At 37.9% G+C, this 13,560-nt stretch overlaps 1 protein-coding gene across 4 annotated transcripts in view; it reads left to right on the top strand.

The window, feature by feature from the left end:
- Positions 1-1,913: 1,913 nt before the first annotated feature.
- The window catches only part of MAP3K7CL (MAP3K7 C-terminal like), a 30,889-nt gene continuing 19,242 nt past the window's right edge, over positions 1,914-13,560 (top strand). The window contains exons 1-4 of one of the 4 annotated variants that reach the window (XM_068689662.1): positions 1,915-2,584; positions 4,787-4,930; positions 5,151-5,211; positions 5,466-5,574. In XM_068689662.1, coding sequence (XP_068545763.1) covers positions 5,194-5,211; positions 5,466-5,574 — 127 coding nt within the window. In that variant the 5' untranslated portion in view covers positions 1,915-2,584; positions 4,787-4,930; positions 5,151-5,193. Of the gene's footprint in view, positions 2,585-4,786; positions 4,931-5,150; positions 5,212-5,465; positions 5,575-13,560 lie in introns of those variants that run through there. The other 3 variants (XM_068689671.1, XM_068689665.1, XM_068689679.1) reach the window with 3 other exon arrangements.

Here is a 13,560-nt window from a genome sequence, read left to right as displayed (position 1 = left end):
TGATAAAATGGTTACAGTCAAATCATTTATCCCGATGTTTCAGATTTTAATGTTCTATATACAGAATGCCATAATGTTCTCAGTCTTAAAATACACTACCTTCCATACAGGTGGCTAATCATTGTGTAAAGCATGGAACTGATATTTAAATGCAAATCAGGGGCTTTTTGGTTTGTGCAGTTTTGGTATCTTAGCTCATGGTTCATAGTCTTCAGAAGCAGCAGCGTCCTTAGAAGAGGAGTGCACGTATTAAGTGAAGCACAGATGATTCCATCTTTTTTTTTTTTTTTTTTTGGGGGGGGGTAAAGTGTGTATAATAATACAGATTTAACTAGAAACACTGATGAGTAAAAAATATATGCACAATGGATACAAATGATTTTAAACTCAATTTCTGAATGCATACACTGTTTAAACTGAGTACAACTGAATTGTCAGTCTGGAAATGTGGAGTGTCAGAGCCATCTGGAAAAAACACTTCTGAACTATTCAGGAGTCATAATTTCTATCCAAGACCCTTGCTGTTATGGCTATTGAAGATTTTGCACGCCTTAAGGTTTTACATCGAGAGCCTTTTTTTAGGCTTTACTGTCATGGCATGTAATGAAGCCTCTCATACCATCTAAATACCATCTGTCCACACAAGGGAGAAGAGGATATATGATTTGAGGGAAACCCTGGCTACGTGGAAACAGAAGCAAAATATTTTTTACTAACTTCATTGGAGCCAGGATTTTCTGTATCTTCAAACAGACACTTTCACAGTAGTTGGACCTAGAGCTAGAGATCAACATCAACTGCTGATGGTACTGAGCTGTAGAATGTTATCAGCAATAGTGGCTGTGATTGGAGACAAATCTCTTTCCTTCCCCTTCCAAAGGAGACATACAGGGAGGAACACTCTTTTTTTTTTTTTTTTTCTTCTTTTTTTTTTTTTTTTTTTTTCTTTCTTTAGTCCTGGACACATCAAGAGAAGAGAAAATGCCTACTTTTGAGTAACTTTTTGGGCCAGAGCCTATAACTTGTTCTGAGTTCACAGTGCAGTTATAAAGCTGGCCTCACCAGATACCTAGTTAATGGTGTAGCTGTCTGATGCCCTCCCGGGTCATTGCTGGCGGAAAGGCGGTGTGGGTAGAATATCTTTGCAGTTTAGTCATTTCAAAGTATGAAAAAGGTCTTTTGAGGCCACAAGGGCAACTGCTGGGTTCCTGAGATTTGCACTGATTAGACCAATCCTGGGCTGGGGCCAGAAGGTGAGGAAGGGTGAGAAGGTGAGGATGAAAATTTGACTTCAGACAACCTTTACTTGTCAATCTGTCCTGCAACCTTGTTCTATCTTGGCTGAGCCAACAGAAGAATCTAGCAGTGTCCCTGTACAGGAGGTTTAGGGTAGATAAACCTTTTCCATATGGAATTTAAAAAAAAAAAAATAGATCTCCAAAACATATTTTGAATTATATATATTTAAAAAAAAAAAAAAAGAAAAAAAAGATGAACCCCTTTTTCAATCACAGAACAGTAAATATAAAGATACTGTGTCTAATCATTTTGTAACTGTTTTCCATTTATCTCCATTTGTTTTAATGTCTGTGATAGCAGTCAATCAAAATAAAAAAGTCACATATGCAGGACTTGTGCCGGATACAGCTACAGAAAATAAATGTTCAAGCTGAAGAAGTTCTCTTTTGTGGTAGTTCAAGATTTCTCTATTAATTACTTGCCTGTGGTTTCAAGGCTGAGAAATGCTGTCAGAAATCACACTAGGAAACCTAGTTAGTCAGGAAATCTCTGAGTTCAGTGCAGTCTCTGAATTAGTCAGCTTCAGTTATCACCATCCTCATCAGTTCATCTATAAATACATCTGCTTTCACAGCGTATGCATTCTGAAATTCGCCCATCGCCTCTCCAAAGCGGCCCCGCTATCGCCTGTTATGAGCCGAGCCTTGCTTTACCAAAGCCAGCATGAACCGAGCCTAAAACACCGAGCCCATCCCTTGCTGCTCGCTCTGATAGTTGCTGCTATCATTTGATAGTTCGCTTGTAGCCGGTCCAAGTTGGCAATGTCACCCCAAGCTGATTGGAGCCACAGACATTTTTGCTGACTGGAGTCATGCTATCTTTGCCAGTTTGCTGGAATAGACACAGACACTGATTGGGTCATGCTGAAAACATTCCTGTCCTATGAAGCAAGTCTGTTTGTATTTTAGGTTTGCCAGGACTAATGAATTAAAAATCTTGGGCTCGCCACAGTTTGCTGCTTAATAATGCCTGTGACAGAAGGATTTTTTCCACCCTGAAGCATGACAGCATCATAATCCCTCGCCACTGGAAAGGAGAGGAAGGAAAACGGAATTGTGGAGAAAAGCGGAAAAGGGCGATCTTTTGGGACGGCAAAGCCTATGGGAAGTGCAGGTAGCAGCATGTTGCCCTGACAGCTGTCTCAGCTTCTCAGACCTTGTCAGTTTGTTGCTATGCAGCAGGTGCAGCCTTTTCTTTTATTGAAGCTTTACTCCATAAAGGCAACGACAAGCCAAGGCAGTGGCTGGCCCTGGATTATACAAGTGCAGACACTCCACTAAGTGAGGTAAGGCAACAGGTGTGAAAACTGAACTAAATTGATAGAGCTGTAACAACACTTAGATTATCTGAGTTCTGCTACAGGCTTTTTATGAAGCAGGAGCAGCAGCCAGTGCTATAGGCAATTGCCACGATCAAGAGGGCTGCTCATTAAATCTCATTAAATTCCAGGTTGCCCACTCACACTCATCTCTGTCTGCAGAGATCCTGTTCATCATGTGTGGAGGAGGCAGGTGGGATGGGGGGCAGTCAGGCTGTGTTTCCTGCATCACCTTGTTTGCACACAGAATGCTTCCACCCCTCTCTTTTCTGTCTGATTGCTTTTTTTTTTTTTTTGTGATGAAGAGCTTGAGGATTCTGCACACAATTGAGTGAAGGTACAGATGTACAATAAGAAATCAGATAGCATGGTAATGACTGTGGATAAAGATGAGATTTATTTGCTTTTTATTTTTTTCCTTTTTTTTTTTTTGTGAATTATGTGAATTAGAATAAAATGCAAACACTCTTGTGTTATGATAGAATTCGCCATTACTTACTGAAGAGCTATTGATTTTTGCCCTCACATAGCAGGTGGTTAAGAGAGGTAATTTAAAGATATTGAAGACCACAGAATATGTGACTGGGATAGGACAACAGGTTTATTCCTGCCAATGTGCTGTGGCAAATTTAAATCCTCTAGCAGAATACTTTAATTTCTTAGACTATGATATGAATTGTGAAGTATACTGTTATGTGGAAGACCACTTGTGATAGCAGGTATCAGGAGAACTGATGCAGAATAGGGAACAGCCTTGTTTCAAGGATATTCTTACAACTTAAAATCTCTCTCTCTCTTTTTTTTTTTTTTTTTTTTTTTCCTTTACCTTTTATTGGGAGATACAGAAAGGAAATATGATTAAAGAATTTTGGATTAGTAGTTCTGTTGATTTTTTAAAATAGTGAGATGTCTCAGATGTTTCACATAAAGTGAGTGTCTGGGGGAAAAATAAGAGATCAATAATGCCAAAAAGGTAAAAGTTATTTAGTCTGATGCAGTGCACTTCAAAATAGAATATTTTGGTCAACTCCAGAAATCTTTTCCTGAGACCAAAAACATACACTGGGGCAGTTATTTAACCTTTATTTGTCTATGCCCAAAAGATTTCAGTTCAATTTTTTTTGTGTGTCTTGAAGATTAGTAATACAGAATAGCGAATAATTCCTGATATCTTTCATGTATCAGTAGAAAGAGAAATTCACAGCTCCAAATCAGATTTATTTAAAGCAATGATTTTAGAATATTTGTTGCTTTTAGACAAGATTAAGAATTTTAAATAATAATTTATTTGATCAGAGTGAATGAATGATTGATAGCAATGCTACAGAGTAACTGTGTCACTCTGTTAGCTAAATATTAAGGCAGACAAAGCAAATAAAAAGAAATGCTGAAATTAATGGGCCAAACACAAATAGGATACTCTTACCCTGATTGCAAGACAGTGATGCCAGGGAAGAATTTGATTCACTTGTGCATCACCAAGGAAGATTGTAATCCTGTAATATTGTTCTGTTCTATTGACTTTCTGAGACTGCCAAATAATTAAGTGTAAATTGGAATGGGTTGTTGGGATTTCACTGCAATACAATCGCTACTTCACTGAAAAAACGCACAATTACTGCCTTAGGAAATTGGCTTGTGTTTTCACTTGCTAAATGCCATGTTATCTGGTGATATGTGGTACAACTTTTAGTAATTTGTTTGTATTTTTCTGAAGAATTTGGTTTCTAATTGACCGAGGAGTTTTTATGGTGATTTAAATGCTACTCTCGTATTTGTCCACATAGTTGGTATGAGTACAATGCACTCTGTATAGCATAGTCTTCAGTCCTAAAATAATTTCTTTATGGGCAGATCTTTTGCGTGCATGAAGTCCCACTGACTTCACGTTCTCCCCACATAGAGCTAATCAGAAAATTAATATCTGTGAATTTTAGCAGCTTTGTGCTAGGTATACAAGGAGATTAAGTTTACATTCAGCTATTTAATAGAGTTCAAACAAAGTTATTCATTCAAAAGGTTAAACACTACGAACTCCGTGTACAACTTCTGAGTGGTCTGAGATGTTTTAATGGTAGCATTACAGATCAGTAGTAACAAAATTTTTTGTTGCTCAACAACTCTTCGGTGCCCTGCTTGAAACGAATGAGCAGTTTTCTTAATGGGCAGGGTCTCATCTCCTTAAAACCTCTTTGTGGAGTTGGTGGTCTCAGAGGAAATACCGAGGACTGACTAAGGTCTGGATCCGGGAGGCAACCCATGCAGAAAGACCCCTACACCTGCAGAGAGTTCCACTGAGGAATCACCACCAAGGTTTGGCGAGCCACTAACTTTCTGACCATTGAGTGTGCAACTACCAGGCACCCTTTGATGGGGGAGCATGGGTGGAAGGTAGGAGGATGGGTGGAAGGTAGGAGGATGGGTGCCTCCTCGTTGACACCATGTGGAGTGGTGTGCACGTTTCCAATCACATGGCAGGCTTGGGGTCATGTTACTCTCATCTCCCCACCCCTTCTTCCTTCTTCACCTTCAGAACCAGGCAGCATTGCCACGAGTCAAGGCTTGCTGAAGGGGCAATGGCGGGGAGCAAGCAGGTGAGGAGAGGGGACGCTTCCTTTGCCATCGTTCTTTCTAACCTACAAATAGCAGAAGAAAGGCAGGCTGTGCACTGAATTTCACTTAAATCCTTTTTAAATGGAAAAGTGAAATGGCGCTCCCTTGACTTTCATTCTAAACATTGCTTAGCTAGAATGAGAAAGGCAGCTATGAATGCATGTAAAGCAGTAAAACTCATTTGTTGAATGGTGTTACATGCTCTGTAATAAACATATTGTTTGTATTATTTCAGCTGGAACAAACAAGTAAAAGCATTGGCTCAAGTGCCCACATGATCACCACCGCCAGGGTACCTGCTGATAAGCCAGTACGAATTGCCTTCAGCCTGAATGAAACCCCAGGTACAGTTTAATTTACAGATCAAACCACAAGGAAATAACTGCTTTTAAGTTTTATGTGTTTTTACCCATGTTTACAATACCAAATGAAGTCCAGTGTAATGGGTGGATTTTTTTCCTGAGTAAGAGCATTTGATCAGTTTTTCTGTTTCCACTAACAATTTCATTAGACTAAAATGACTTGACTGACATTTTAGATCTTAACTTTTTTTTTATGTGGTTTGTGGAATATACTAAAGATTTTCATTAACTATCAAAATTATTTGTATTTAAAGTATGCTTGGTTTGGGGGGAGTTTTGAAACAAAAAAAAAGAAAAAAGACATTTTGTACTGTGGATGAGGCTAGAACAGGAAGAGACTTTCCCTTCAGCAGGAAGGTTGGAAAGTGCCACATGTGCCCAGCTTGGTGAGAGGTTTCAGGAAACGGATGCCCCACATGTCATGCTTCGTAAGAAAGTAGCAGAAATTTCACTGATGTTTATCCTGTCAGCAATTGCTGACTGAGCATTAATTTCCCCAAATGTGCCCTGTGTGCACGTGGCCCCTTTGGCCTTTAAAATAAATGAATATTATTACTTTATACCTTAAATATTATTAAGATCTAGAGAGCTGTTGGCACACAGTAAAAATCAGAGTGTAATAAAGTAGATAGGAAGCTGTGAAGCATCTTTTAAAAAATTGGCTGAGCTGTTGATAGAGGTGAGTGCCTGGAGTAAGGATTGAGACGTGTTGATGGTGTGAAATATAAGGATCTCTGATAATGATAACTGAAACCCAGTGCTGATGATTGCTTTATTGGACGACATGTGCTGTAGGATAATGTGTGAGGTCTCTTCCTGAGCTTTGTGTGAATAGTCTTAGTTTGGATATCATTTTCTCATTTAAAGATATTTTAGAATATACATAGCTAATAATAATAATAGCTTCTTATTGCATAATATTAATTAACAGCTACAAGCCTGAAATAGTATCTAATCTATTATGCAAGGAGATTTAAAAACAAACATTTAAGTATATTATTGCACAAAACTTGGAGGCCATAAAGATGAGTGATCCTGAAAGACTGGGAGAAGGAATATAAAGAAATATATGTGGCTGTCTCGGTGCCCTTTTTAAATAAACTATAATAAGCTGGTAATTACATTTTTATTATAGAAAGTAATAATGAATCATTCTCACCTCTGAAGATATAATAGCATGGTACATTTCTTACAGGAATTATGGCAGAGCTAGGTCTTGAAGAGAGATGTAAAAGAAAGGGAGTGCTCTTATGAATTGTGGAAGAAGAATGTTTATATGAGACAGTGAAAACAAGTCAGGGAAAGCTGAGACCATGGGAAAATCAAAGAGGGTAGAGTGGTTTGTGACAAGAGACGGCAGTAGGAAATAACAAGGTTGTGAATAGCTTGGAAGAAGAAGGACATGAAAGGCAGGAAGCCTAGCTTCCTTAACATTGCATCATATTTTATTTTTTACTTTTCTATCCTGCTAATAATTTCAGCTTCTCTTAACATTTATAAAAAGAATCTTAGTTGCAGAAAGGTAATCTTTTTTCTGTTACATTTTGTTGAACTTTTCCATAGTTCCAGAATTTCTGTGAATAATGATAAAACTGAAATGAAACTGGTAAAGTGAGTACCATATTTTCCCTTGCAGTAGTAAGAGGTCTAAATTGGCATCCTGTTTTACCACATCACATGATTTCTACTCTTGCTTTTAGTGGTAAGCCTGAACGTATAAATGTTATTATATTTAACATATTCAAAGAAGGCAAAGCAAATAAGCTTTTATCAGGTTTGCAGATTTCCAGCAAACCATAGTTGAATCAACTATGTTGATTCAAATCAACTATGATATTCAAATCAACTATGTTCATTCAACCATAGTTGAATCAACTTATTTATGCTAGATAGCATAAATAAGTATATAACATATGCTTTTTTTTGCAGCTCATCTTAAAAAAAAAAAAAAAAAAGTCTTTTCCCTCCTTGACAAGCATATTTGCTTTTAATTCAAACAGGAGTTACTTGCTTTTTGTGTGACAGTAAAGCATCAGGTGAGGCTTTTGTACTGCTAGGGTGTATCTGAGAAGTCCTTCACCAGGGCTAAGCGGTGAGGAAATCTGCATGACTTAAACTTTTCCTTGAATTTTATCTCATTTGAAAGGCACAGTGATAGGTTTCACTAAGTAATGCTGCATTATCCTTCCGGGGGCTGTACAACTGCTTACTCGGAGGAACTTGCAGCATAACTAGATATAAAAAGGGGAAATGGAATGTTTCTTCTGGGTGGTGATTATCTCACTGGCTAGGATTGTAACCAAGTGCTGGGTGTGAGAAGCAGTGAAAGGAGAAACTGCTCTTAACTCCTGAGAAGAGATTACTTTGTGTTAACTGACCTACAAGAGAGGAGCTGGCTTATCCTGAGTATACAAGAAATAACTTAATTGCATTATATTATTTCAGTCAACACATGATGACTGAAATCCCGGCCAGATTTGTGCAGTGTGTTTAATGTGAAAGTAGGCTAACAAGTTCCTTAAAAGTCTCAAGAATAGTGGCTGGCAGGGGTGCTATATAAGATGACAGTTTTATTGTGTATCTCTTATTCCTGTAAATATAGATGTCTATTTTGGCTCTTTTACTCAAGTTCACTAAGCTGGCATCAAACATAGGTTTCCTGGGGTGTGTCTGCACACCATATTGCACCAGTTTGACTTAAGGTACTGTTTTAAATTGATGAATCTGAGACATCAGCCTATCTTATATCACTTGGAAACTAATACATGTTAAAGTGAATATGGTGTGCCAAAATTTAAGTAAGTGTTCCCAAATAGAAAGTTCATTGTAGTTTGTCAACATCGATTTATTTAAACCAATTAAATTCAGTATGTCTTAATTTATATATTTAAATATAATTTACTGAACATATTAAGATAGAATGATTATAACAGGAACTTTTACTGGATTTATTTTATGTAATAGATCTAAGTTTTATAGGTAAACATCTCTTCACTTTCTCTTCTAGAAAAAAGAGCTTGAATCTGGCTGAAAAGTTCTGCTTGTAAAAGTGGTGATCAATGACTTGTTTTGAAATTGTTAGTAACTTCTTTCATTTGAAATTACTATACCTCTGGTAGCACCCTCAGGAAAAATCACTGATAACAAAGGTAAAACATACATCTTGTAATGAAACGAACAGACAGCAGAACAATGTAGTATTTCTGCAAGCATAGTAAATGACTTTACTTTTCTTTATGCCTTTGTTTTCCTAGTGTCCATAAGGAATTTTTGCTTTATATAGCTGATCATGCAGGACTGTTTTGCCATGGCTGTTTTTCAATAGCAAGCTTCAAATCCCTACTCCATACTCATTTTCACTGCAATGGCAACAGAGGCTTTCCAGTTGACAAAGTATTGATTGAAAACTGATGGAGTTTTCTAAAATATATGGCAAGAAATTATAAGGCTAGTTTCCTAAATCTGCACCCAACCTTCAAATAAGTGGCTTGGTCTTTGGAAATGACAAGAATCATCACTCACTTACCTCACCCCACTTGCTGCTTCTTATCTAAAGACATGCTGTTAGCTTCTGAAGGGGAAACATGCTGCCACTTTGCCTGTCTGTCCAGAGGCTGGCATAATGGACCCATGTTTGAGGACTTTGGGGCATTTCTGGGTTATAAATAAGATACTTTTACAGCAGGACAACATGAGAACATCACAGTGCATTCACTTTTTGGTTATGGCTCGTGCATGTCTTTGCAGCCCCACATGTTTAATAAATTCTGAGTGCCAGACCTTATTAGGATAGGAAGTACCTACTGTTGTATTTTGGGGAAGTTAGACAGGAACTTAAGTGAGATACCCTAAAAAGGAATAACGGCTGTACATTCCTCATAGGACACTTTAGGCTTAGGTGAAGGTATACTGAGTAGGAGGGTTTTGCTCTTACCTCCTGTGTTATGGGCTGCTTCTATTTTGGGGAGGTCTACAACTCTTATTATTGAGCAAGCCTTCATAGCCTATTCCTGGGTCAGGCAGTGACCATTCCCCACTATTTTACGAGTGAGGTAACCAAGGGGTTGCGTAAGGTCGTTTCAGGCAGGGCTGTGAATAGAACCCAGGGAGTTTCATGCAGCAGTGCCAAGTCCCAGTCACTTAGCCACACAGCCTTCCAGGATCAACTCGATCGGTCCACGCTCGTCTGTCAGTAACCAGCACTGTGGCTTCTGGACCTCACTGCCCTCCAAGGGCCAAGGCTGGGCCCCCATACACAGCTTTCCGCTGCTGTCCCATGGTCGCTTGCAGTGCTTGCAGTAGAGTTCGAGCAGCTTTCCTGTGCGAGGGCTGATCCACTTACAGGATAACAGCCTACTTATGTTACCAATTTAATTCTTTAATTTAGGAGGAAGAGATCTGAATACACTTGCCCACGCATGTAGAAGAGAAAAATAGTATCTGATTGTATAATTAAAGACTGGATCATAACTCAGTTACTCAAGGAAGCAGAGTTGTGATTGGCATTTCCTAAATTTTGAGTGCTTGATTTAGCAACCTTAATGTGCTTTTAACACATTTAAATTTTTATGTTCTATTTCTATCTTTGCAAAGACTCTAGAGAAACTGTAATTTGTGAGTTTATATTGCAGATAAATCAGATGTTGTTCTTAAAGTATTTATTCATCAACTCTTGCCTGTAGCCCACAGTTCAGCTAAATGGAGTAGACATGTAGGGAAAGACAGGAGTGTTACTCTCCACTGTACCAGACATTTTGCCAGTCAGACAGTAAAGTGTGAGGGATTTTGATTGTTTATTTGCATCATGGAGGTCTGTGCTATAGGAATCTCTGTCAGTCCAGGACACAATTACGTGAAGATTTCCAGAAAGAGTGATGCATTCTTAAACATACAATATTAGAATGTATCAGGGGACAGAATGCATCTGGAGATCACTAATAAGTAATATGTCTTTTTTTTTTTTTTTTTTTTTTTTTGTGAAGACAGTGCATCTCAGTATAGTTCAGCTTTCTAAATCAGATTGCCTGAGTGAACCTCTGTATCACACGTTATAAGTCCATCATCACATTTGTATTAATAGGTGCTATCAGCAGAGAGACAAGACCTCAGCTGGACAACAAAGGTTGAGTGACTTAGCCTTGCTATGCCCACACACCTCTGCCCACCACGCCATTTCAGCAGGAAGGTGTGTTGGCTGGGCAGCATAGGGACCTTGTTCTTTTGTTATGTTAGCTTTCTTACAGCAATGGTCAGAGAGCTGGCTTTGAAACAGAAGGATGCTTTGTCTCAGCCCAAGAGAAAGGAAAGTAAAAGGAGGAATTAAATTCCCTTGAGATTTTGTCTCTCATGCTCTGCGTTATAACGAGGGTTTTCGGCAACAAACACAGAATGTATGAACCTGATGAACCAAACATGAAAGTCAAACTATTCCATATATGTGAACAGAGTCTTTGGTTAAAAAAAATGTCAACTGTATGTGCAGCGAGTTCGTCTTTGTAATTGGAGTACAGGTCTTTACCTTTAGTACACTTTTAAATATAGACCTTCAAAATTAGTTTCAGGATCCATGGGCAATCAGGAAGTGCTACTCATTTAGAAATCACGCATCAGGTATTTTCACTTAAACTGATGAAGTGTCTCATCTGACTCCTTCACATCACAGGTTAGTGCTGTTGAGTTTACTGGGATGGCTGTAAAATTCACACACTTTTCATTTCATGTGTTTCATTTCAACACGCACATTTTTCATTCTTTCTTGGATTATTTTGACCAGAATCTTGACTCATTTTCAGATACAGCAAATTGCTGTCTATGATCTTTTTTTTTTCACAAGATATACTCTCAACAACCGACTTTCATTATAAATCCATTTTCTTTATGAGCAACCAGGAAGGGAGGAGTGAAATTATGACTGCAGGGGCGAGATGCTGTTTGTGTCTGGTGAAGAATCAGCCTAATTATTTTCAGGCTTTTGTGGCACAAAAAAGCCACTGACTTTATTAGAAGGAGTATCCTTGATCATATCAACGGTTCCTTATAACTAGGCATTCATTAAATGCTAATAATAAACTGAGGAAAAGAGAAAGAGATATTTCGAAATTGACTAGGAGATAAGGAGGTAGTTATGAATGTGTTTTGATCTTCAGAATATTTTCTTTGACACTTGGGACATTTTCACTGTTTCTGATTTTTAGAGTCATAGATTTTTAAGGCTAGAAGCCAATGTGATTTAGCCTGATCCCCTGTGTAACATTAAGGGCACTAGTGATTCTTTTGCAATAAAGTGCAAGAGTTTCTTTCCTCTTGATTTTCTGCAAACATCCTCATAAGAGTCTTCGGAGGTGAATAATTGCTGTCATTTGCTTTTCCCTTCTGCGAAATCTAAATGTGTTTAATTTTTACCAAGTGCTCTTTGTTGTTATTTTTGTGGTTGTTACTTTGACAACAGTGCAATGACCATCCTGAAGAAATAATTTATTTCACTGAAAGCTTTGGGGAAGGTTTTTTGTTGTTTTTCTCAAAAACAAGCTTGCAGTTAGCTGTGGAGGTTTCCATTAGTTCTTTGTGGGATGAATACTTAAGATGAAAATTTCAAAGGATCCTGAGAGAATTAGGAGCTCAGAAAAATTTCAAGCTACTGAAGACCCCAGCTTATCTGATGTGCTGAACATCATCGAGAGGATGATTTAAACAAGTCTTAAACTAGCATAACTAAAAAAAACCCTAACAGCTGTTCAATAGATGCTAGGGCAGGCCCATTATAAAATGTACTATGGTATGCCATAATGGTTAGGATACCAATATGTTCTATTTTTAGTACCATTGACTCAGTCACTTGAGTTCAGAAAATAAGCAGGGAACATCTGCTTATTGAAAGGATTTCCTCTGTAGTAATTTTTCTCTGTATTCCATCCTTTCAAAAGTAATTCCAACTTTTTTTTTCTTTTTTTCTTTCTGAGGATAATCCATTTTTCTTCTAATATTCTGAAACTATTTTTTCTTATTAATATCTTATTCAGTGAAAAAGTGGTTATTGGCTGTTGTTTCTTTAAATGCATCTGGGGTTGCTTTTGCTTCAATTTTCCTTAAGTTAAAATTTTGTCAGAGTTCCCTCCTTAATGCTACTGTACCAATGCCTGTAGTGCAGGAATTGTCAAAACAAATAGTAGCTTAACTGCTGTCCACTGCTCTGGTCCAATATCTCTGTCAGAATATTTAACAGCTATTCAGCCAAATATTTGTATAGCAGCTGTACCCCTAGTCTGACTGAGTCCTGTTATGTCCTTCCTTTTAGCCCTGCTCTATGATTCATCCTTCTTCTTTTAGAATATTAGTCTATTTTTAAATATTGTACAAGAAAGCAACTGCAAATTAAAGGTAAACACTTGCATGTCAATGAGATAGAACTCTACAATTAAAGCAATTTAAATATTTTCCAGAATAAGCGTGTACAGGACATGGTGTACAAAATGAAGTTAAGTGGTGGGGTATGACTTCGTGTGCAAGACCCCTACCCCATAAAAATATACCCCTTCGCTGTTTTCTACAGAAGTTCAAAAACTTTTACTTTTGCCTTCTTTATCATAGTATTTTTCCCCTCTCTGGGCATCCCTTCCCAGTGGTGTACAGCTCTGCCTGTGCTAGTTAAAGCAAAGTTCAAACTGTTAGCCAGTATGTTTGTTCTTCATAGGGTAAAGGGGTTAGTTTACTTGTTTGCCCTAACCTACTTTGCTATATGGCAGGATAAAGAGATAACAAATGCTTGTCAAATAATTTAAATCCTAGCCTGTACTCTTTAAGAACGTACAGAATCCTGCTTTGACACGTGGTTCTTTTAATCCTGTTTGGGTTTTGTTGTAGCATACAGGTCAGCCAGCATAGAGCAGTTTGCTAGATCTGACCTATGGTAGCAATTTTCTCCTGTGAGAGCCATCCTTGTTTAATTTTGACACATTACAAATAACTCTG

The sequence above is a fragment of the Anas acuta genome, chromosome 1 (assembly GCF_963932015.1).
Source record: "Anas acuta chromosome 1, bAnaAcu1.1, whole genome shotgun sequence".
Taxonomy (NCBI): Eukaryota; Metazoa; Chordata; class Aves; order Anseriformes; family Anatidae; genus Anas; species Anas acuta.
Note: the sequence above shows the minus strand (reverse complement) of the source record. Positions and strands in the feature narration are given on the sequence as shown.